At 33.4% G+C, this 25,347-nt stretch overlaps 2 protein-coding genes across 3 annotated transcripts in view; one reads left to right on the forward strand and one right to left on the reverse strand.

The window, feature by feature from the left end:
* LOC129808077 (structural maintenance of chromosomes protein 3) overlaps positions 1–25,347 on the reverse strand; it is a 70,963-nt gene that overhangs the window by 25,070 nt on the left and 20,546 nt on the right. The window lies entirely within an intron of this gene.
* LOC129808080 (midnolin homolog) overlaps positions 1–25,347 on the forward strand; it is a 44,296-nt gene that overhangs the window by 5,879 nt on the left and 13,070 nt on the right. For both annotated transcript variants that reach the window (XM_055857767.1, XM_055857768.1), the window contains exons 2-3: positions 9,140–9,227; positions 23,597–24,262. In XM_055857767.1, coding sequence (XP_055713742.1) covers positions 9,140–9,227; positions 23,597–24,262 — 754 coding nt within the window. The remainder of the gene's footprint in view (positions 1–9,139; positions 9,228–23,596; positions 24,263–25,347) is intronic.

Raw genomic sequence — 25,347 nt, forward strand, 5'->3', positions numbered from 1 at the left:
TCATTTTTCAGAAATTTTAGTTTGATTTTGTTTTTCCGCCCCCAAGGATTTTTTAAAAAAATATCACATAATTTTTAAGTTGAAGCACAACTAGCTTTCCAACGGATGTTCATTTATTAAGTTCTGTACTCTAGAACCGGAAGAATAATTGATAATATGAGACAAAACAGCAAAAACAAAAAAAAAATTAATTAAAGAAAATTGTGACGTGTAGGAGAAAAACCAAGAGCAGATTCTTGATCGGAGGACTCGACTCTACCAAACATACCATGTGAGATCCGTGTGCCAAAAAAAAGTTGTCAATTTGTTGCATAGTGTAATCTTTGATTTTTTAAAAATACAGAAAGATTTTTTTTTAAATATGTTTATGATTTTTGAACATTACCAAAAAAAATCTATTATATTATTTTTATTTTAGAGGTTTCTACTAGTTTTACAAAGTTTCACGTATTTAAAAGAAAAAGAAGAATGCTTTATGTTTGTAGATTCAATAATTAGGATTTTCTGTCGTGAGAATAGTACTAGATAAGTCGGCGGTAGACGCAGTAGTGGCACCTGTTGGTAATACTTAAATACATAAATACAATGCAATAGAATACAGAAAAGAAACCTTAGGGTAAAATTAGATAATTTGTAACTATTTAAATTTGGGATATTTGACATTTTCTCACCGTTTCAGATGAGCAAAGAGAATAAAGAACAAAGAAAATAAAGACTGCGAAATAAATAAAAAAAAAACCATTGAAAAGAAAAGGAACAGCTTTTCTGCCTTTTAAATCTCTAAAACAGTGAGAAAATCTCAAATTTCCCAATTTGTAAATGGTTCCAAATTACCTCATTTTACCCTACGACAGCAAGAAAACAAGGACCAACAAAAAAAAACAAATTTCCATACCTAGGGCGTAAAAAATCGTCATCTTGAATTTTTAAGGAAAAAGATTTTATACTACTTTTGAGGGTCTATTTTTCAACCATTTTGGATAAATTTGGATTTTTTGGAAAGGTCTTGAAATTTCCAACCCAATTGCATCGGTCGCAATCGGTAATTAATCGGTTAAGTATCCATAAATGACCAATCTTTTTTAAATATTCTTTTTTCTGTCCGTAAATTTGTGACCCATCTCGAGGCCAAACGGTAAGAGATACGAACTTAGGATCTTCTGTGACCAACCCATAATTGAACCCAAGGATCATTAGCATGATTTTTATTTTCCCACCACCCCCTCCATCCCATCCAAAACCATATTTTTTGGTTTTTCCCAAAAACGGCTCCTACGATTTCTTTTATTTTTGGATATGTTATAGAAGTGGTCCAGACAAACATTTCGTCCAAACATACCTATGACCTAAAAAAATCACTATCTTGAGTTTTCGAAAGTCAAAATTTAACTGGTCTTGCAATCAATAATGAATCGGTTAAACATCTGAGAATAACTTATCTTTCTCGTGTTTACATTTTTCGTTTGTCCGTATACTTGTAACTCATGCCAGAACATTCTAAAATGATCATTTCTGTGTCATTTTTTGATTTTGATATGCTTTTGTAATTTTTGAAGCAATTTGATCTCTAGTAGATCAGTAAGCATCAAAAGATCATGCGAAAAACTTATTCACGGAGAGCTTCATCTCATGAGTTTGAGCATTCTACAAAGCTGGGACGCTTTGCCATCTCTTTTAAATAAAAATTGTCTGCTCATAATAATTGAATCATTACTCGTCGGAACATATTCAGATATGTCGAAAATTTCAAGACCTTTTCAATGAACCAATTTTTTTCCAAATCGGGTTAGAAATACGTTTTCTAGGGCCTTGTAAGCCTTCAATCTTGGAAAATTAACACTCTCTATACTTAAAGCAATTATGTTCAAAACAAGGGAACTGTGCCCAAATTTGAATATGTTACATAAACAATAGTTTTTTGAACTTGAAGCGACATTGAAATATTTTGGTACTTCGTTACCAAGAGTAAAAGCCTTTAATCTCAAAAAGTAAGTAATAATCTTTGTTTTCTCTAAAATAATTTTGAATAGATACATTTAAAATTGCATAAATATCTAGACATTGCATTAATTTGCGTGCTATATCGGACACAAAATTGGCTTTCCGGAATTCTTCCAAGGCTTTTTCTTCAGTATCTTGTTCGTAGAGGCTATATTTTCTGCATTCTATAAGCTTTAGCGAATAAAAAACTAAAAATTTATAGAGTTTTGAGCAGTATAAATGTGTCCAATATTGTAAACTGTCCGACATTTGGCACAATTCCCCTATGAGATTCAGTATTAAACTACTAAGAAAATAATCTACAAGATTAGAAATAACTCGGATTATATGGGAAGTTAAAAGTGAATTTTATCGATTTCGTACATGCCTAATTTTTTTTGGTGACAGAAGGATTTTAATATGATTCCCTAACTTCGTTTTACTTATGAATATTATTTTGGAATAGTTGATATTCATGAGTCTATTTTAACTTAATAATTTATTTTTAAATTGTATTTCTTTTTTTTATAAGACTGTAAAAACTATTTTATTTTATTTGATAAAGTTGGCGTGCTTAAAAAGATTGTACGGAAGTATAAAAACTGTTTTCTTTTAATTTCTTTATGGAAGATAAATAGAAGACCTTTCGAACCGTGGTAAACTTTTTGCTATCAAATAAATTATTTAGAAGTAATTAAAACAATATACAAAAAATATCACCCTATTGATTTTTTCAACAATTAGTTGGCGAATTCCATTCATAAAATGTATAGGGTAAGTGTGCCAAATTTCGGCATAGTTGCATGCAAGCGTCAAAGTCTCAAGTTTGAAATGTAATATTTTAAATTCAAATTGATTTTTCTTTTAATTCTTTCTTCTTAAAGAGTGTTGCTTGGAACCTTGTAAAGAGTTTATCGTCTTTATTTACTCTACAATCATTCTTAATACATTTTAAAATGAATAAAAATATAGATATAGCTTTGGTGCCCTATTTCGGCCACCTTCATTCTCATAGTTCCTTGCCCTTCGGGAATTCTTCCAATATCTTTTTCACGTCATCTCGTTTGTCGAATCTACATTTTTTGTTATTCTTTTGCATTGTATAATCTCTAGAGTACGTAAAATCTAAAAGTTCATGGAAATTCGAGGAACAAAAAAGGTGGCCGAAACTACAAGCTGGCCGGAATTTGGCACACTTACCCTACGCATATTTTAGTGTAAATTCACCGGTTATTCGATATTTCTAAAAGAATGTTTAAAAGCAAATAAATTATTTTAATCAAGATTTTGGAGACCTATCAGCAACTTGGTTTTATAGGTTATGTTACCTTGATTATGACAACATAACCTTACTTTTAAATTTATTACTTGGCGGAATTTGTAAATTCTAGAGCTTTTATTTTTACAAATTTGCTCCAAATTCTCCTCAAGCGTGGAATTTGCAATTTTCTTTTGTATTTCCTGTTTACAAGAGCATAGGTTAAATTTTTAAAATTGTTAATGCAGCAATATTGAGAGATTACAAATATTTCACAAGATTGTACTGAATGTAAACATAGAGTACAAAAAGAATGATATCAGAATATTTGTATTGGTTCTGGTATATTGATGTTTATTTTGAATTTAATGCAATATTCATAGGATCTTTGAACATTTCTCTGGTATAGATATCTATCTAGTTGAAATAGCCCGCATATGACAGTTGTTCAATCCCATCCGAATATTGTTAATGCTGTATAAAAAAAACTGCTACAGAGAATTCTCTTGTATCAGTTTTTTGGGCACTCACCAATTTGGGTGTCTGAGTGAAAGTGATTTTGAGTGCGATCATTATGTATTTTTTATACATATATACATAAATATATAATGAAAAAGAAACAGTTTTTTTGTATTTTTAAGCCGTCAGAGACATGTACGAAAAAAATTGCAGACTGCCAAAATTTCCAACTGATTCATTTTATGTTATGTACATTTTAACATTCAGACATACATAAAACTATTGTGTGTAAGAGTGAAAGACACAATAGGTGAGAAAAGATTGGAAGGTGAAAGAGATGAGGACAATTTGCAAAATTTCGTTTTGGTATCAGAGAGTTTTACAGACAGTAAAAATAAATAAATAAAAAAAAAGTGTAATACATAGAGAGTATGATATTTTGGGTGGAATATACTCATATATAAAATTCACTGGTGACTGAATAGTGAAGAAATTAAATTTCCCTTTCATTTCCGCTGGATTTGAACTAATTTCGCTTTCTAAATTTCCTCTCTTTGTTTGTAATGGTCCACTTTAGTAAGAGCGATGTTGTACATTTCTCCTATTATTCCTGATTTATTTTACAGAAAGTCTATAAGCTTATGAATGCAAGAAATCTATTTGGTGATTCTTTGTAAACTCACGTATTACAATCTTCAGAAAATTTCATGAATTTCGATTGAGCTTAAACTTTGTCCAACTATTTATCGCAGCTTCCTTATTACGAATGAATTAGTTGCTAAAAACGTTGGCAGCCGACTGCACCTTTAAGCTTATTTGGGTAATAAAGTGCAAGGTGCTATTTGGATACTCTTTTTCATACCTAGATACCAGTGCAGTCCAAAATCTCGAAAGCCAAAATCCCGAAAGTCAAAATCCCAAAAGCTAAAATCCCGAAAAGTCAAAATAACGGAAGCCAAAATATAGAATGGTCAACATCCTTAAAGAAACAAAATTATACGGAGGATATTGTGTAGAATCTCCATCAAGTGCGGTTGCAATCGTGGAAGTATTTATAACACTTTTAAGAATTCGGAAATTTGGCTTTTGGGATTTTACCTTTTCGGGATTTTGTCTTTTCGAGACTTCAGCTTTTGGGATTTTAGATTTTCAGGGCTTTGACCTATTTGTGATTTTAGCTTTTGCAAATTTTGGCTTTCGGGATTTTGGTTTTACTGAACTTAGGCTTTCGGGATTATTTTTTAGGGATTTTTGCTTTTGGAATCTTAGTTTTTCGGGATTTTGGTGTTCGGAATTTAGGACTTTGGCCTTTTCGGGATTTTTACCATCGAGATTTTGGCTTTCGGGATTTTGTCTTTATTGGACTTTGGCTTTCGGGGTTTTGCGCCTTTGGGGATTTTTGCTTTCGGAATTTTAGTTTTTCGAGATTTTGGTTTTTGTGAATTTTGGGTTTCTGGATTTTGATGTTCAGAATTTAGGAATTTAGCCTTTTCGGGATTTTTACCTTCGATATTTTGGCTTTCGGGATTTTGTCTTTATTGAACTTTGGCTTTCGGGGTTTTGCCTTTGGGAATTTTTGCTTTCGGAATTTTAGGTTTTCGAGATTTTGCTTTCTGTGAATTTTGGGTTTCTGGATTTTGATGTTCGGAATTTAGGACTTTGGCCTTTTCGGGATTTTTATATTCCTGATTTTGGCTTTAGGGATTTTGTCTTTATTGGACTTTGGCTTTCGGGGTTTTGCTTTTGGGGATTTTTGCTTCCGGAATTTAAGTTTTTCGAGATTTTGGTTTTTGTGAATTTTGGGTTTCTGGATTTTGATATTCGGAATTTAGAATTTTGGCCTTTTCGGGATTTTCGCCTTTGGGATTTTGGCTTTCGGAATATTAGTTTTTCGGGATTTTTTTTCGGGATTTCTTTTATCGGAATTTTATGTTTCGGAATTTAGGTCTTTTTGGAGATTTTGGCGTTCGGGATTTTGACAACACATTAGAACTACATAAAATTAAGACGTTGCAATAAATTAGGTACTTAATAAATACTTAATGTGTAAGTTGGGTAACAGTGTAATAAGGATATATCTCTTTGCGGATTTTTGGAAGAGGCCACAGAGAATAAAAATTTCAACTTGAAAGTTTTCAATTAATGCCACATCTTTTTCGAACATCGGAAGTTTGTTAAATCACCGCTAACAGCTCTACTGTGTAAAACAAAATTGTCCCCTTTTCTGAGTTTTAGGAATTTGAAAGCCTTATGGCAACATTTAGGATAAAATTATAGTTATAGCCTGCCTCTTTCAAGCTACAAGATGTCAGAGTTCGAAAAACGATTGATCTGTACTCTCGAACGTTTTTGCAAATGTTAAAAATGGTGATAATATCCGAATCAAAGGTGTCATTTTACTTATCACTCTGAAACATAGTAAGGGAACTCGGCGTTAAAGCTTTAATTAAAAGTCAGCTTTAGGCACTATTCTAGGGCTTATCGATAAGATATCGATTTTTTCAAGTGTGCATCTCTTTCTACTTTTGTACCCTTACTTTTTATTTTAAAAGTTTTGATGAATGGTTTTCTATGATGATTAAAAATTCCCCAAAAAATTCAAACATAATTTTCTAGAAATTCGTAGCAAGTTGATCAAATAATTCACTTGAGTGTTAGAATATAGGCTGAGAGATATTGCCAGAATGGTACATATTAACGTTTCAAAACGCTTTATCTTTGGTTCTTGCCTCCGGCACACCTTTTAGATCGGGAAAATTTCGTGAAGTCGAAATTCGGATCCCTTTCTTTCTCACATGTTTTGAATATGTCTATTTCATTCTCTCGCACTCTTCTTCTTCTCTTAAACATCACTCCAAATTAAATTTAGCTCAATCGAATTTGGTATGCGAAAGAATGAGATAGTCCTATGCAAAACATGCGAGAAAGAAAGGGTTTCGAATTTCGATTTCAGGAAATTTTCCTGATCTAAAAGGTGTGCTGGAACAATAATGACCGAATTTGTTGTTCTAGAACGTATGAAATTCGAGAAGCTTAAATTAGGGGCGTTCTAGTTAAAAACATTAATTTTCAAAACACATAACCTAAAATATCTTCACTTCTGAATAACCTGTAAGTAAGGTTAAATCCTGTATTAATATTATAGATGGCAATCAGTTTATCTAAATTCCCTAAATGCCACGTAGGGGAGACCGGGGTAGAATTAACCAGCAAATGAAGCTTTCGTTTTTGGGCATAATTTATGATAAAATGGTAAAGTCTGCATAATGTTTTTATCCCCTATAAGTTACACTTGGATATTGGTTTTATTGAATTGTGTAGCTCAGACCTGTAGTTTTATCCATTTTCCTTGGAGAAGAAAATTAAAAAAGTAAGACACTTTGGCTAATTGTTCCCCGGTCCGGGGAACATATAGCCAATTTCGGGGCAAATGTATCCATCAATTTTTTTAGCAATACGTGTACACTGGATGTAATTATTACTATTTTTCTTGATACTCGGATACTTACTAATGTTACGCGAATCACTTAAATTTATGGGAAAAGACTTTAAATAACTATTCTATATCTTTTTTGTAATTGATTCACAATTGATTGCAATCTCGCAGAAAAATCCATTTCACCACTTTGGTTTTCATGGCAACACTACAAGGAATGGTGAATTTTGGACTTTCTCACCTTAAAGTTTTTTGGAGGTTAAATTCGTTAAAAAAAAACAAAAAAAAGAAGATATCAAATGAAAATCATGCGTCCTCTTTTATTCTATTTATTCCTTTTCGTTTTCGATTCTCCTTCTCTTTTAATTTTCCTGTTCGGCTTTTTATTTTGAGGTTTTTTCCCTTGCTATCCTTCCTTCTATATCTGGATTTCCTTCATCTTCTTCTGGACTTCCTCCTCTTCACTAATCTGCCGGTTATATTAGTGGATTTTCTGTTCCCCTTTTCTCCGGACTGGTTAATGGTTTAGTAGGGATTGGATGTATGTTCTCTAGTCTAGACATTCACAAGAGTCTGGGTGAAGCACTGAGGGTGAAGTTGTTGATACTGAAGATTCAGAACATGATGCTCTATCAGTGTTTCAATGTTCCCCCGCAGACTTCGTAGTTGTAGTCTCGTTCTGGCTTAATTCATCATACTCTTGAAATAACGTGGAGCGGTTAAAAGGTCAAATACCACTTTTAATTAATCTGGAACGGATGTTTTTGTCGCTGATGGCACATTTTATTGCATCTGAAGATACCCGGACAATGTTGTGCGTGGCTATTCTTTGCCCGGATCGTCACTCATTCACCCAACGAAGCCGAAATCACGACTTGGAGGTTCTCAGTTTTGGCTGGAATAGAAATACAACAACAATAGAAAACACACACGATTGAAGCAATTTTTATTTCTGTAAAATATTTGTTTATCATTTTTTTCACTACGCGTAAAGTGAGGTTAGGTTTCAACTCAAAACTCTAAACACTTTTCTTACAAATGTGCACGCGTAAATTATAATATTCGACATTTACAAGGCCATAAAAAAGAAAACATCTTTTAAAATCGTACTTACAGAGTCACTTTTCAAGAATTTTCCAGTCACCAAGCTCACAGTAAATAAACACTTCAATCGTTTTGACAATCGATTTTCACCACTAGTAATTAGGCGCCCTCTATTATTCCCCATATTGGTGTTTCCAGTGTGACGGGCTACATCTGCCCCGAAAGACTGGCTATATCTTCCCCAAGGGCTGTTTCAGTGATAATAATCGTACAGATAAAAGAAGGTTTGGATCATCAAAGTCAAAAATATCTAATAATCAACATCAATGAACCAGGAACAAGGTAATGCCTTAATATATGATCTAACAATTCAGATGTTCAATTGCCAAGGCAAAAACTTACGCAACAAAATTACAGTTTTTGGTCGATTTTATAAAAAAGCTTTTAAATTGCAATATAGGAGAACTAGGCTGATAAATATTTCAGAGGATATAGGAATGTACATCTAAATTGAATTAGCAATAGTTTTCATATTATTTTGTTTAAGACAGACTAGATAATTACACTGTCTATTTCTACCCCTGGCTAATTCTACCCGGTTTCCCCTATAGCTATTCGTAAATGCTTCTATTGTGAGAAATTTGTTTCAAAATTTTAGCTTTTTGTCGTATATTTCTTACAACCTGTAGAATCATTTAATCTTATGAGGACGAGAGATTCACAAATTGGGCGTCGGAAAAATCATTTTTCTGACTTTCTAGAGCAAGACACAGTTTTAAATAACCCTAGGAAAATTTTCATTTTTCGATCACTAGTTATCTAATCGTTCCTAAAGGGTTAAGTCTTCCTACTTCAGTACTAAATAAAATTTGCAGACATTGCACGTTGGCTCACATTAAGAATCTCACCTATACAATAAGCTAATCCAGCTTATACATTTATTTTCTTGATTTTGCTTTCAGGGAACTTCAAGAGGGGACACTCAAAGAGAATGGAATTGTGGATGGATCGAGAATAATTCTAACGCCAAACGTCGAAACGGGATTGCTGGTGAGTACAATAATATAATGTTGGTATTCTTGGTTTTTGATCTCCCAAAGAGAGGAATATGGTCAACGATAACATGTGTAAGAGCAGTGTTGATGGTGGTTTTGAGGTGGAAACGATAAATGGTCTACGAATGAGTGACCACAAGACGAAAACCTCGGTATGTCCGAAGGAAATACCGTTTTATGTTTGTGTGGCTATAATATGTGAAGTTAGGGGAAGTGCTTATAATTTTGGACAGTCTGCATATAAGCATCGATATCCTAAGTTTGAAGTGCCATATTTTCAATACTAATTGACTTTTCTTGTTACTCTCTTATCAGAAGGATTGTTTAGAAACTTGGCAAGCTATTTATCATCTCATTTTTACTAAAATTAGTTTTAATACGTTTAAAAATGAATTGATATGTAGAGGTGAATTTGACTCTTATTTTGGACAACTTGGTTATTAATTTTTACAACTTGTCTGTAAATTTGGACAGATAATCCGCCTCAATAGGATGCCCATTGTTCTTCATTTTATGAACCAATCTTATCAAGTCCTCTTCCTGGTCATGTAAGGGAAACGTGGAATGTCACAAGAAGCCCAGAAACTTTCCATATCATTCATTAAAGTGAGTTGACTTCGGTACTCCAAGTACGTGCGGATTCGCTCATTCCCTGCCCTTTCCGGGAGCCTTTCAAGGCATTTCTCACTGCATCTCTTTCGTAGAGATGATGCTCCTTCATTTCTCCAGGCATTTGTCCAACCTAGTCATCACAAAAGCTAAAACTTCACGAAATTTCGTGAGAAAAACACCTGTCCAAAATAAGAATCATCACCTCACTGGTGAATGTCTTATAAAAATTCCCATTTTTCACACGAAAAATATAATTCACAAGGCAAATCTCACTTCAGGTCAAATGTACAAATCATCAGTAACGTGAATCAACACAATATTCAATGAATATTCAATAATATCACTCAAAAACAGCGAACAAACTTTGTTAGTACTTCACCAAAACTAAATAAGACTGAAGTAAGCCACGAAGTTCTGTCATATTTCTCGTAAGCAATTGCTCACACTGAATTTTCAACAAAGCAATTTCAACTCAAATCATATTCAAATTTTAACGTATTTAGTGTTAAAATATTCCAAAAAGAACAAATATTTAGATAGAATTCATTATTCATCAAATATTGGAATAAAAATCCATCATTTTAATCAATTTATTTTTAGTGTCCAATGTTATCCTCAAAGTGTCCAAAATAAGAAACTGGACAAAATTAGAAGCATTTCCCCTACTTCTCTTTGATATCCATCTTCGACGTCATTTTGCGTCATCCTAAGACTGCTCCGTTAATCGGAGCACCGTGTGAGACACAAAAGAAAGAGAGAGAAGAAGAAGACAAATGGGGGGCAACCTCTGTGACTTGCCATCTCGGGGAGGAGATATTCACTCTTTATCCGGTCCACTGAGACTACATATTGGTTGATTGTGCAGCATTTAACCTTTGCCCTTCAACAAAAACTCCTCATCAGGAGGAACTTTGGGGAGCTTTAGATTTAATTTTATGTGAAACCCTGTGATCCTCGAGATTGCAACAGGGAGTTTTTTAAATGCGCAAAAAAAATGTTTGCGGAAGAGACTTGGTTGAAAATCACTGAGCCAGATGCTCAATCATGAGGAACGCATTGAGGCGGAAAAGAGTGGGATTAGTCTTTTTAGGAAGTTCATATTAAAAAAAAATAATAATTCCTCTTTATAAGCTTTTTCTTACAAAAAAAGCGTTAAATGTTCTTGGAAAAACAAAAATTAAAAACAACATTTTAAAAGTTATTTATTTTCAATTATTATAAAAGAAACGTTTTTTGAACTAAAAAAAAAACAAGAGTTTTCTCGAATAATTTCCCAAAAAAGCAAATTTTGATTCAATATTTACTTTGACACTCAATGGGTCAAGTGGTAGAGCACTCGCTCTATGATGCAAGTGTCCCGGGTTCGATTCGAATTCCCTTTAGGTCACCAGGAATTTTTCTGGCATTAAAGGGGTTTGAATTGTATTGAGCTTGAATTGAATTTAAGCTTATTGCAAAATTAATAAGATCTTTAGAACCTTTAGTACCTTTAGTGTTTATATAGCCACTAATGTTTTTTTTTCATGAAATCCTCTTCTTTGAAGCATGTTCTTTGATCTATTCTCGGGCCACTTTTTTATGCACTAATATTTTTTTTTAAATAGTGAAAAGAATGTGCTCTTCTGTAGTCCAAGAAAAAGTTCCTGGAAAAGTTCAGGTTCTGCAGAAGACCAGGATAAATTAGGAAAATTGTAAATTTGTGTCAAGTTGTTTGTAGGAAAAAAGTGAATTGTTTATTGTTAGAAAAATGCCCTCATCATCCTCTGTTATGCCCTGTAAATTCCTGGAAAGATTGAGCGACAAAACTCTGGAAATTCCTTATTGATTGGTCCACTGATGAAGGCTTGGAGACCGAGCCGAAAGCTTTGGAAAAAGTTGCGCTTTTCTAAGAGTGACTTCACTTTCTGATGAATTCCGGTTCTTTTCTACTAAACATTCTCGGAATCTTGGTGTCATTTTTAATGACATTTAATTGTTTATTGTTAGAAAAATGCCACCATCATCCTCTGTTATGCCCTGTAAATTCCTGGAAAGATTGAGAGACAAAACTCTGTAAATTCCTTATTGATTCGTCCACTGATGAAGGCTTGGAGACCGAGCCGAAAGCTTTGGAAAAAGTTGCGATTTTCTAAGAGTGACTTCACTTTCTGATGAATTACGGTTCCCTTCTACTAAACATTTTCGGAATCTTGGTGTCAAATACATAATCATACTTAGTATGACTATGTATTTACAGTTATGCCTACGTAGAGTCGCCTTTTATACACCAGAAGATATTCGCTTGCTCTTGGTCCTCTCCCTTCTTGTGTCACACTTTCTTTATGTTGTAGAGCTCATTTATTTCTGTGATACTGACTTAAGACGTCGTCAGAATATGACGTTTTATTCCTGTGTCAGATATGTTTTAAGTTTGCCCAAGTGTGATCATATTTCTGCATAAGCGGACACTGTGCTTGGGTGTCCGCTCTTCACTTACCTTCGGTCCAGAATCATCATTTTATCACGCGTTTACTGAAGACCGCTACTCCTAATTACTTGGTTTCTCCTCTTGATGTGGGCTCCTGTCAGGGCTTCGTGCCTGACCGTGCCGTTGTCGAACAGCCATCTGCTTCATGAAACTCTTTTCGCGGCTAGTGTTTCCATATGGAATACTCTCACCGTGGTGTCATATATAAGATTAATATTAATATTAAGAAAAGCCAGAGAGAGAGGTATATAGTATTCAAAATTTCAAATGGAGTATCACGTGTGTTAGAAAGAGTACACTCTAGTGGAGTAATACGATGAGTAAGATATTACTGTTCGTATTAATTGCTATCTGAATCGTATTACAGGCAATTCGAGCAATTTTCCATGCGTGCCAACTGTGATTCGGTCAGTTTTCGAGCGAAACACAAGAGAGAGGCAAGATAAAACACTTGCTATCTTTTTTTTTGCATTCTCGCAGTTCAGAAAGTATTAATCTTAATATTAATCTTTTATGTGACATGGTCATCAAAAGAAATGAAAGGCACAGACTTCTTTTGATCTTGGTTTCTTTTCGAGCCTTTTTACTTTCTTCTCCATGTTTTTTGTATTTCTTGTTTTTGCGCCTTAGACTTCCTCAAAATTTTGAATGTAACATACTCTATGTATAGACATTCTTAAAATACTTAAAATACTCTGAAGTTTCAAATTTTTTCTGAAATAAATTTTCCAATGATTATTTTGGAGCAGATATTATAAGCTTGAGTGATTCTTTAGGAGCCCTTCTAAGACAACATTGCAGCTTTTAACTGCGCGAACTCCACAAGAGGGCACTTTCCACAATCCATTGTTTTTTCAACTTCTCACCATCCTAGCTTCTAAGCAGTAAGAGATATTGACGTCCGGTCTACGGTGACCCCTCCACAAGTCAACATTCTCTAGCGAACTAACTTACACAAATTAGCCTCCACCCTTTCTATTCCCTCCAAAACATTTTTTTTTACTTATCTCAAAATTGACCTAGGCGATTTCTTTATTTTTTGGATATGTTTTGCAGTTAGTCGGGCTGCATTTATTATCCTTCTTGGATCTTTTACATCGGAAAAATTCCTTTTTCTGCCTAGCGCGCAATAACTTTTGTTTGTAAACATGTTTTCAAAATTTCATATGAGAAAGAGCGAGATGACTAGATCTAGATCTCACTCACTCTTATTGAAATGTCAAAAACATGTTTACTAAACAAAAGTTATTGTGCGTTGGGCATTATACTAAACCATTGAAAAAGTTAGATAAAAAAAATTGGCATGGTGGAAATCTTACGACCAGAAAAATGTTAATAAAACAACAGTTTTTATTTAAATAAAGTTATAATAGTAAATCTTTTCACAAACGAACCATAAGAAAGTTCCACAAGTTATAGCTGTTAAATATTTTTTTTTTTATTTCGCTAAAATATTTCTTTTCATCAAAACGATTGACTTTGCAAATGTTTGTTTAGCTCTTAACTATTTAATGATAAATTACTAAAAGAAATTAAATACCAGTCACTTCATTATACCACCAAGCTAAATAAAAGAGGCATTAAATTGGTGATAAAATAGAACTGTATTTAATTTAATGCTCAAGTCTAAAAATTACATTATGTATCTTGATCTTATACCGTGTTGGGCAAAAATGTTAACCTTTTATCAGTTAAAGCATATCGTAAAGTTTCAGTAAAAGAGTGAAAAGCCAAAAAAAAAAAACGTTTTAAATAATATAAAATTGAGTTAAATGTCTGAAATTGACTTTGTTGGTGACCATTTGGTTTCCAAAACATTCATTATTATAAACAAAGTAAAGAAACTTTTGGGAGATAACTGTGAGGAACACAAAAAATTCTCTGTAATCCACTGAAATTTCTGAGTGTTTATACGGAATTTTCCAGTGAATGTTAAATGAAAGAAAATTATCAATTGTTCCATCTTTCATCTCAAGTTCACGAATAGAAGTGCGTTTATAAGACAGTACTATGCGAATGGGGAATTTCAAGTGTGATAGAGGCAGACAGAGAAGGAGAAGAATGATTAAAAGTGTGTGACATGATGGAGCTTAGGAACGGGAATCTGGAGAAATGGAGTCACTTGGGCAATCAATGTATTCTGCACTAGCGGAAAGATAAAAATAAAATAGGGTGGAGGAATGAGAAATGCGAATTATTCAGTGTTTTGGCTAATTCTCAGACTTATTGGAGCAATCTTTTTCTTACTGTATTCTTCTCCCGCAATGTATATCCACATTGTTTTTCTTTTTATTATCTTACCAAGTTTATTTATTTTTTCTTCATACTACTTCATGTGCGCTTTTTTTTTGGGACACAGCAATTGGCAATTTAAATTCATACAGATATATACTTGCATGGGGTATAGGAAACGAAATATTGGTACAGTGTGAAAAGGTAATACATAGATGTATAAGAAAAATAAAAAAAAAACCGCAGCGCGCGTGTTGCTAACTGAACAATAGTTCCTTCTGCACCTCTTTCACGGTAACTTCTTCGTTCACGAAAATTCCACTTACAGTGTATTGCGATATTGTTGAATTCACTTTAGTTATTATTTTGTTGTCATTTTGTATGCAGCAAGTAAAGAATAAAATTGACTTTGTGTGGGGTCAATTGAAGACCTGAAGTAGGTATCTCGTACCGTTTGGACTGTAAGCTGTTTGAAATCATACACTTCTAGATTTCCTAACTTTTTTTTAAATGTATTTATAATAGGACATGTTATTCTTATCAAGTTTCCACTAAAAAAACATTTACTTGGATATTCTTCAAAGAACTGGTCCAAAAGGACACTTTAGTCCAATCACTTGAATACAGATGATCCTTCTTTAAAGTACTCTTCAGTGAATGAAAGAAAAGGCACGCATCAAAAGCAAGGCACGCATCAAAAAACACTCTTGCAGCATTTAGAATTACATTTGCTGAGTTTATTCACATTTACCTTCAGAAGAAATGTCAGTAAAACTATGACTAAATGCACTAAAACACTTTTAAATGAATAAAAACTTTGTAATCGCAGTAAATGTCATTTTTGTGATGACCGTCTTGAGACAATCTTACTTGATAGAGGGTTAATTCGAGTCTTTTAAATAGATTTACACCTAAGCGAATACTTCGGGAAAGAAAGTCTTAATGGTGATTATCTAAATAGAACACTGAACCAAGAGAGAGACCAACTACATTCCAGATTCCAATTTGGCTAGTATGAAGTTAGGTCGATCATTTCTTCAGTGAATAAGGGTCCCTACAGTAGCTATGAATTTACACATGTCTCGGTGGTATCGGCCCGTGAATTCTAATATTTAATATCTAAGTAAGTTTTTCTAGAAACTTCAGGATTCCAAATGTTTTTCAAAGATCATATCGCAATACCGTCTAGACAATATTTTTTGATTTATGTAAATATGTTTTTGACATTTCAGTGAGAGTGAGTGAAACCTAATTCAAGTCATCTCGCTCACTCTCATAGAAAGTTTCGGTACCATGTTTAGAAAAGTACATAATTGTTTTAAAATTATGCAAAGTACTTATATTAAATTTTCTAAATACTTTGGTACACCAGTGTAAATCGGATGAATATTTTTGGGCTTTAGACAGTGGGATGCTCCATGACTTACGGACATGAAATTGTGTGTGAGTGTTAAAAGCGCACATTTCAGCTGAAGAAGCGGCAGCTTCGCAGATAGCAAAGGTAGTATGGGGAACAGTTAGAGCCATGAATTATTCACGTGAGTTAATAATGTCCAAAGAGGAATTGTCTGCGAGACAGACACAATATAAATGTGTGTAATTCGACTCCCGGGAGAGTTTATAATTTCAACTTTATATACAATTTATTGTTAATAGCTGACGAAAAACAAGACTTCAATTAGTTGTAAGAGGATTGAGATAAATCATGAGGAAGAAAGAGTTAAAAAAGCGTTATTCATAAAGTGAAACAGAAGATAGCCTTAGATTTCTTAGCCCTTTAACCCTTAAGGACGAATGAGACACTCGATAACCAGAGAAAAAAATTTTCTGACTATATGATACATAACTTTAGATTTCCGAAGGAAAAATGTATCAAATGAAAATGACTCTCGTGATATTCCAAAATATTTTTATATATTTTTTGTTTACACGAATATTTTTACATGAAAATTACTTATCGGTTCATAACCGGTTCATTACCGGTTCACAACCGATTTTTAACCGATTTATAAATCAGTCAAAACATTTCTCAAAATAACTTAGCAATAATTCAGTTTCTCTGATAAAAATTACTTTCCGGTTATGAATAGGTTCCAATAGGTTCATTACCGGCTCATAACCGATTGGAATCCGTTCAGTACTGTCAGAAATTACAAGACCCTTCCAACGAGCCCAAATGTGATTCCATTCGGTCAAAAAAATTCACTTTCTGGTGCCTTTTTAACCGTTATTAGGAATGATTCAACGGTATTTTCGTATAAGTACGAGATGTCTGCCAAAAATGAAAAATAAATCACACACGACCCGTTTTGGAGCAATCCCAAAAAAACATGGTTTGGAAGGGAAGAAAGGGGTGGCGGAAAATTAAGGGAATGATAACAATCCTCGAAGTCTCAAGGCGCTATCTCTTACCGTTCGGCCTCTAGAGCTGGCGACAGCCCGACAACACAGACAGACAAATAGCATGATGCCATTTCTCAGAAATCGTCTGAAACATGAAGATTTGTTGAGAAAAGTGGTCTCCGGGATGCGGAAGGTGGAAATTTTGGAGGGTTGAATAATCAAGAAATTATATACACTGCTCTCTCTGTGAAGTTCGATCAATAAAAAGTAGTAGTACCATGTTGATGTTATTTTTAATTAGATTTTTACTATTAAAAATTCATGAAATAGATCAATTTTCTGTTTGTTTTGCTCAGTCTACTGAAGTTTCTGTAAAGGCCTCTACACATTGGGAACAGTTTAAGTCAAAAATAGCATTTTTGGCGGATTTTTGACGTTTCCAACTGCAGTGCTTACATTTTCCTTCAAAAGTGCAATTTTTGACGAAAATTGTATCCAATGTGTAGAGGCCTTAAGGAAAAGTAGAAAAAGTAAGAAAGTATACAGCTTATTTGACCAATTTTTGGGTTCTATAAATGAGTCATAGATACAATAATCAGTTGTAATACTTTGCAATTAAAATGCCTAAACTAAATCTGTTATTATTCGATAGATTTCGAGTTCAATGAAAATAATACAATTTGAAACTGAGTTGTCCATCTATCGTTTTATCCTAGAAGCAGAGTTTCTAGAAAGAGAACGGTGATAGATATTTACTTGTAGTTTTTGGAAAATTTAGATTTTTGTAACACTAATCTAATACCTAGTCGAGTGAGTTGAAATTTAAAAATTGTTCAAAACAAAAAGAAACGACCTTGTATAAGAATATTGTTGAAAATAAATGAAAAACTTTTTGTAGCCACTGAAGATGGTCCACATCCGGACCGAAAGCTCTGGGCAAGACAGAAAATTTGTTTTTCTTCTTGAGGTGAAATAAATTTCCACTGGCGATTACCGGAAGTGTCCCCATAGAATAATCTAATACCGGTTGGTAATACGATTAGAGTTAATTTCTAAAAGGAATCACAAATACCATAAGCACCATAAGATTTTTAAAGATTTCTTATTACGTTTCATTTATTTCAATTCTCTTGAGAGAATTTAATATAAAATTCGATTTTTATTGTTGATAAAGAAGGGTCTCTTCAGCTCTCAATTCAATGACTTTCCTTCACATTCTCATCCAGATGCACAACCACTCAGAAGGATTGTTTATTGAATTTTCGTTGTTATTTCTGAAGAAGAAACCCAGCAAGATCTGTGTTTTATTTTGTTGTACAATTGTGTCCTATATTTAAAACATTCTCACAATCAATGCTCAAAGAATTGCTGCATCAAAGTATATTGTGAGGCTTTGGTGAAGTGTTTAGAGATGAAGGCAAGCGTATAACAACAATGGTTAATGAGCATTCTTTCCGTGATTTTTTTTCCACAAAGTTATATTAGACTTGAATCCAAGAAAAATCATCACGATGCGATGGAGAATCTTGAATTATTGAGTAGAGGTATGAAGTGTAGTCATATTGCCTAATTCGGTGTACAAAAAAAAAGAGAGCTTTCAAGAGAATGAGAGAAAGTGATTCTGATCCAGTGTGTGGTAAAATGTATGAGTCAATTTTTAACTTGCACAATGGAACTTTGAAAGAGAGACTTGTAGGATTGGTTGGTATATTATTTCGAGACTCTATATCAGCAGAAGATGATCTTTCTTGTGGGGATTTTTGGTGTGACAGAAGGTGAAAGCATTGCCAATTTCAAAAGGGCCCTTTTGAGGCTCAAAGTCCGGTTCCTGTTGGCAGAAATCAAACTGACTGCTTAAAGAAAAGTAAAACAAGTCAAATGCGAAAGATATTTACGAAAACAAAGAATCTGGAAAATCCATTGCTCAAAAAAGCCTCAATCTCTTTAATAACAATTAAAATAAATTGAGAAAATTTATAGATTTAGCCTTAAAATTTAAGAAAGGTAGCAATTGCAATAGTAAGCAATGGGTTATGTGATTGAAGACTTATGCGCGCTTCAGTCCTAAGGCATAGCCATATGGCTTAGCTGCTCTAATTTCTTAACAATCACCATTTTTTGGAAAAAAATATCTTAGAATTGAATTATTAATGATAACTGACATATTAGGTTCTCAAAAAGCAATAAAATTGGTCGCTCTTTAGGATCTTGAGACCTTCGGGAACTGGGCTAAACCTCTAGTCTGAAGCTGGCCTTATTCTACCCAGGGTTTGGCTTGAAATCTTGTCAAATGGACATTCTCAGTTGAGAGCAATTTCTTTCTTATTATATTATCAGTCTTTTCGAACGTCATTAAAGTTTTCTTAAACTCAATAATTACCAATTGACTTGGGGTATCTAATCACTTTTCACACTGACTCATCAGCATTCTCAAAGATGAAGTGATGCCGGTATCTGAGGATGTTTGTGCCAATATTATATCTTGGAATTTTCAATGTACAGAATTTTTGATAGCATAACCTTATTTTATCAGTACAATTGCACACTTTTGCTCCTCCATGCAATATTGTTGCTGCTATCTCAGTTATACTTTTGTGCGTGTTTTATGGGATTTAAGATGGGGAGAGAAGGCATAAATATGAGAGTGTCAACCTTTTCAGATTTTTGTGCAATGATTAAATATTTGTAAAAGCAGTAATATTCTTATATTTTTTCTTATTTATTTTTATATAAATATTTGCAAAATTTTTTATTGTAGAGGTGTGTGTTTCGTATCATTATGATGTGCATATACGTATTCTTATATATCTTTATGCCATAACATTTACTGTTGTTTATTATCTGAAAAACAGTTTAGGAAGACCATTAGTGCTTAGTTTCTGAAAACATTTATTTTAGTATCGCTTATACTCTTGCACAGAACACAAAGGTTCCGATGAGAAATTTTAAATCCACATGATGTACAAATAAAAAAACTAAACTCTACGCGCAAATGTAAAATCGTATGTTAACAGTTTGCTTAATTGAGTTTCCGGTCAATATCTTGGAAGCCTAAATCCGAAACGCCGAAATCCCGAAAAGGTCAAATTCCCGTACGCTAAAATCCCGAATGGGTCAAAACGGTCAAAATCCGGAACGGAAAGATCCCGAAAGTCAAAAAAGTCCCGAAAGTCCCGAATGTGTCAGAATTCCAAAAGGGCCCAAATTCCGAAATTTTGGGATTTTGGTCCTGTCGGAATTATGTTTTTTTAGGATTTTGGATCAATCGGGCTTTGGCTTTGAGGATTTTGGCCGGCACCAGTTTAATCGAACACTTATCCTTATCGAAAAACACAGATTAATAAAAAAAAGTTATATTACAGTAGTCTTCTAAATTCGAACGCTCGGGGGGTATTTTTGACATTTCTCACCTCCTAAATTCAAACGGTTTTTTGAAAACTAACGAAATTTGTGTGAGATTAAATTGTACTTTGAATCAAATTCTCGTATTTTCTCGCAAGTTTCAGTGATAACATACTTCCTTTTCATCTTATACGATAATAATGTATGTAAACATTCAGGAAGAAGCACATATTATATGATTTTCATTCACCGAGAATACCAACTTTCCAACATAACCTCACAATTGACATTTTGAATCCAAACGGCGTTCGAATTTGAGAGATTCAGATTTGAGAGACTCTACTGTACTTACCTTTTATTGGATGCATTAAATAAATTTCAACATTTTGACAAAAGTGTCAATAGAGGTTTCCTGTCGAAGAGGTGTTCCTTAGACCCTCATTTCAAAAAATTAACATGAAAATATTGTGAATCCAAAAGGCAAATCACTCAAATAATATTAATTGGGGGCGGGATCTAAAAAGAGAGTGAAAAGGATACTCTCAAACGTTTTACATATCTCTATCTCACTTTTACCCACTCAAAATTAGATTGAACTAAACTAAATTTGGCGTGATGTTCAGAAGAAGAAGAGTGCAAAAGAGTAGGACGAACTTATACAATTTGAGAAGGAAAATGATGTAAATTTCGATTTCGAAATAGGATATTCAGCCATTTTCAACATTTATTTCTATTTTATGGCTCAGGCACGCCTTTTAGGTTAGGAATATTTCACATGCCTGTCTTTCTTAAAAATTTTGCATATGTCTATCCTACTCTTTCGCACTCTTCTTCTTTTTTTTTTTTTTTTGAAAAGCACACAAAGGCCTCAATTCTGAGACCAAGTTCAAGATCAAAATTTCAAGCTGTCAAATATTTCCAAAATCAAGATTTCGTATTCTGATGCGAAGTATTTATGGAAAATAGAATGTCTTAGCTAAGAACCAAGATTTCAAGATTTTCCACACTTAACGAAACGTCACTTCTGACAAATATATCTTCATTTTCTCTGTTGAATTTGTTGAAATTTCGTCCTATAAAATAGGAAAATTAATTATAGGACGTATTAAAGAATAAATGAGAGGCCATAAACGGAAGTACAGGAAGTGCAAACCAAACATGAGACGTGTGATAAACCAGGAAATGCTTATGCAAGATGTGATTCTTTTGCAGGTATTCTCAGGGTGTGCTATAATTCGATACGAACATCTAGAAATATGTACTATTTCGATTAAATTGCAAAGCCAAATGCAGTATTTTTCATAGTAATTCTCTTTTTGTATCATCTCTTATAGAAATATTCCTCATCAAAAACGATTTCCGTATGAACCTCTTCAAATTTTTAGTATCTTTAAAATTCCAAGCACCTCCGAGAGGTTCTTGGAAATATTTCAAGAAAACAAGAAATTTGACATCTTGAAATATTGGTTCCAGGATTGCTAATCTTGATATCTACATGGTTTGTGTCTTGGACTTCAAGATTTCAAGACATTTGACAGATTTGACATTTTGATCTTGATTTTTTGATTTCAGAATACCATAATCTTAAAATTTTCTTGATCTGGATCTTGATCTTGGTCTCTGAATTGAGGTCAAAATTCAATTTAGTTCAGTTTAATTTTGAGACCGAAAGAATGAGATAGATTTATGTAGATCTTTTGAGAAAGGAACACGAATTTTGATTTCATGAAATTATACTGATCTAAAAGGTGTGCTTGGGCCATTAATTGTGAATTACTTGAACATTTGACGTATTATTTACCCTTGAATCAAAGTAAATCCAACAAGGTAGAGCAATATGTCAAGAAATTTTAGAATTGTGAAGATATGAAAAAAATATGTTACAATGTTTGACTGTTTTCTGTTTTTCTTGTGCTGACATAGAGGCCAAACGGTAATAGATATCGACTTGTGGTTTTTGATGACCTTTCCCTGTACACTCAGTCCCGGCATTATGCACTTCGGGATTATGCACCTGACGGAATTATGCACATAAAATTATGCAAGTTTGCCTAACATTGGGAGTCAATTTATGAAATCATTTTTGAAATACGCCTGAATGTATACAATGTTGCGACGCAGGAAATTTGAAAACATTTTGCTACTTTTCCAGAATAAAACTTTAATTTCTTTAATTAAAGTAAAATTTTTAAATATTCTTACCATTTATTGAAGAATTCTGACCAAAAAGTACTGTTTGTTAATGCATTTCTATTCAACAGTTGAATCTTTTTGTTTTCATTGCTTTTACTATTTTCTACGGCCGATTTATTCAAAAGGAAGCCCCTGCGGGTATGCAAATTTTCTCTATGCGTAATACCATTTCGCGATTTTTTTCTGTCCCGAAAATGTACTTAATCGCGGGACTTAGTGTAATTTTATAATATTTTCCAGGGGAATATTTCATTAATTTCCTCATGATCGGAAAACTTTGCCATTTTTTTAAATTATTAAATTTATAAACCAATCTTGTGGGTTTATATGATTTATATGGTTTATTGATTATGTAGGTGTTTAGATGATATATTAATTTAATCAAATGGGTAAGTTATAAACACCTAAAAGGTTGTTTATGTGAATTTCAATTGTGGGATTGTAGAAAATTTATTCCTGTAACACTTTAGGAATATTTTTATGAAAAAAAAAGATTATTTTTTAATAGTTTCGTGAAGGAAATAAAATTAGTTTCTTCTTTTTAAAGCACTGGAAAAAAATGGGTTTCAGTCTCTAAGATAATTTTTTTGCGAGTTACGACTTTTTATATTTTCTCGTCTTTTTTTTGCAACAAGAAAAAAAAAGAGAGAGGAGTAAAATCTTTTGTACATTTGCACACGTTAGCTTTGGTAGTTTGAGCATGTACCTTTTATTGCTGAAGATCACACATGTGTAGAGCCACACCAATCGCTATGTACGATGATGATTTGGTAGAGTGCTTTTGTTGTTGGACAAAATCGCCGACCATGAATATATTTCTGACGAAAAAAAAAGCATTCGGAAGTTCCGCAATATGTTTTATTATACTGATTTTTATATTATTTTCTATTTCTCTCTCATTCTAACTCTTATTTGATTTGTAAGTGATAGAATAGATAAAAAGAAAAATAATTTAAACAGTGTTGAAAAAAAATCGCCATAAGATTACAACTTTATGAATTTTAAATGCATTTTCTTTAATTGGATGGTTTTCTCGTTAAATAATTTAGAAGTTGAATGATGTGCGGTATTTTGTTAAAATTTGCATTCTCTTTGGAGTCAGACCTTCTTTGAGATGAGTGTGGCAAAGGGAGGATTTGCATTCAGTTAAGTGATGGACTGTTTGTCTCTTGCAGGCTCAGCGTCCAGAGAGTACCGTGATGCAAGCTTTGGAATCACTTAATGATTCTCAAGTAAATGATTTTCTTAGTGGAAAGTCTCCGTTGAATTTGAATATGCGTCTGGGGGATCACATGATGATAATCCAGCTACAGCTTAGCACTGTCAATCCACCATCTTCGCAGTCAGGAAGTGGTGGCAGTGGGGGTAGTACAAGATCGCGAAATTCGCACAAATCTCGTCATCATCATCATCATCACCACCATCACCATCATCATCACTATCATCATCGAACTTCAGGTGGTAGCGTAGATCAGGCAGTTGCTACAACTGCAGCAGATGACGATGGACAGAGGAGCAAACACTTGTCGCGTGTCCAAACTTCTGACACACTCAACACTACGACTAGTGTGAGTGTGGAGGCAAATCCAGAGCAAGAGCCAACATTTAATGTCACCACAGATGATCCAGCTCATTCAGAGTTGGCAGAATTGATGAAGCAGGAGCTGGATGATCTCCTAACTAATATCCAGGATCGGGCGGCTGCTACAACGGCTACCCTCAATGCCACAGATGATGAAAACAATGCAATTGAATTGGACCAGTCACCAATTAAATCCCTCTCAAATCTTGTCTCCAGCCCCATCATAAGTGTCCCAATACCAAATTACGGCATGTCACAGGTAAGGAAATATTATACTCTTCCTTAAACATCCTTAAAAGTCATCACAGTGTTTCTTGTAACTTCGAATACCGGGCAGTGACTTTAAAATTAAGAGGGATATCGAATTGTAACTTGATGTACCGTATCGCTATTTTGAAGACCCTTTCAGTATGATCTAGTCTAGATCAATTCAATAAGTAAAGCCTTACCCATGAAACAATTTTTTCTCAATATAGTCTTATAGAATTCCCGAATTATGGCTTATCAGAAAATCTCAAAGAACGATTTGTTTAAATAACGCTTGTAGACTACCTAAAATAGTCGTTAAGACCTTTAGTGGGTGTCAATAGTTTGTCGCCTAATGTATATTTGAGAAACTAAGTGGAAAAAATGATAGAAAAAATTGCTTTTTCATTTTTTTCTTTTTGCAAATGAGTTCCCTGTAATCCGTAGATCTTATCTATATATAAAAAAAAAACATTAAATCATTTTATTTCATATAAAAAATAATTGTTTTCCAAAAGTTGATCATTTTTGAGGAATCAAAAGTTTGTTGCCTTATTTGAAAAAATAATTGACAATGGTCAAAACATGCAATCAACTTAATTCAAACCGGTTATACTTTGAGTTTATGTCATTTATTGAGAGGCCAATGGTGGATTTGGACATTTCTAAAGTTGTCTATGGTAAATAAATGTGTATAAGAGTAATGATAAATAACAAGAAATAATCTGTTTTTCGATAATTCATAATTTAGTTTAAAATGGCAAGTTAAAAGGAGTTAGGGGTATGAAATCGTCCAGAGATACTGCCGGAATGAATCTGCGTTGTTAGTTGCTAGATTTAATGAAAAATCACGAAAGATTATACCATCGCACAGTGGGGCCAAGACAGCCAAAACCTATTTTTTCAACCATTTTTAATCGAACCAAAATTATGTTTATTTCATTTAGCGATAAATGAAGAACATTTTCCAAAATTTTCATTAAGATCGGTCAAAAATTGTAGCCTTTAGAGCAGAGGTGTGCAAGAACCGTTGAAACCGAATAAACGTCAAAAAAAGTTTCCCAGCAGCGAAAGTAAAACTTACATGTAAGTGATAGT

This window comes from Phlebotomus papatasi, chromosome 3 (assembly GCF_024763615.1).
Source record: "Phlebotomus papatasi isolate M1 chromosome 3, Ppap_2.1, whole genome shotgun sequence".
Taxonomy (NCBI): domain Eukaryota; kingdom Metazoa; phylum Arthropoda; class Insecta; order Diptera; family Psychodidae; genus Phlebotomus; species Phlebotomus papatasi.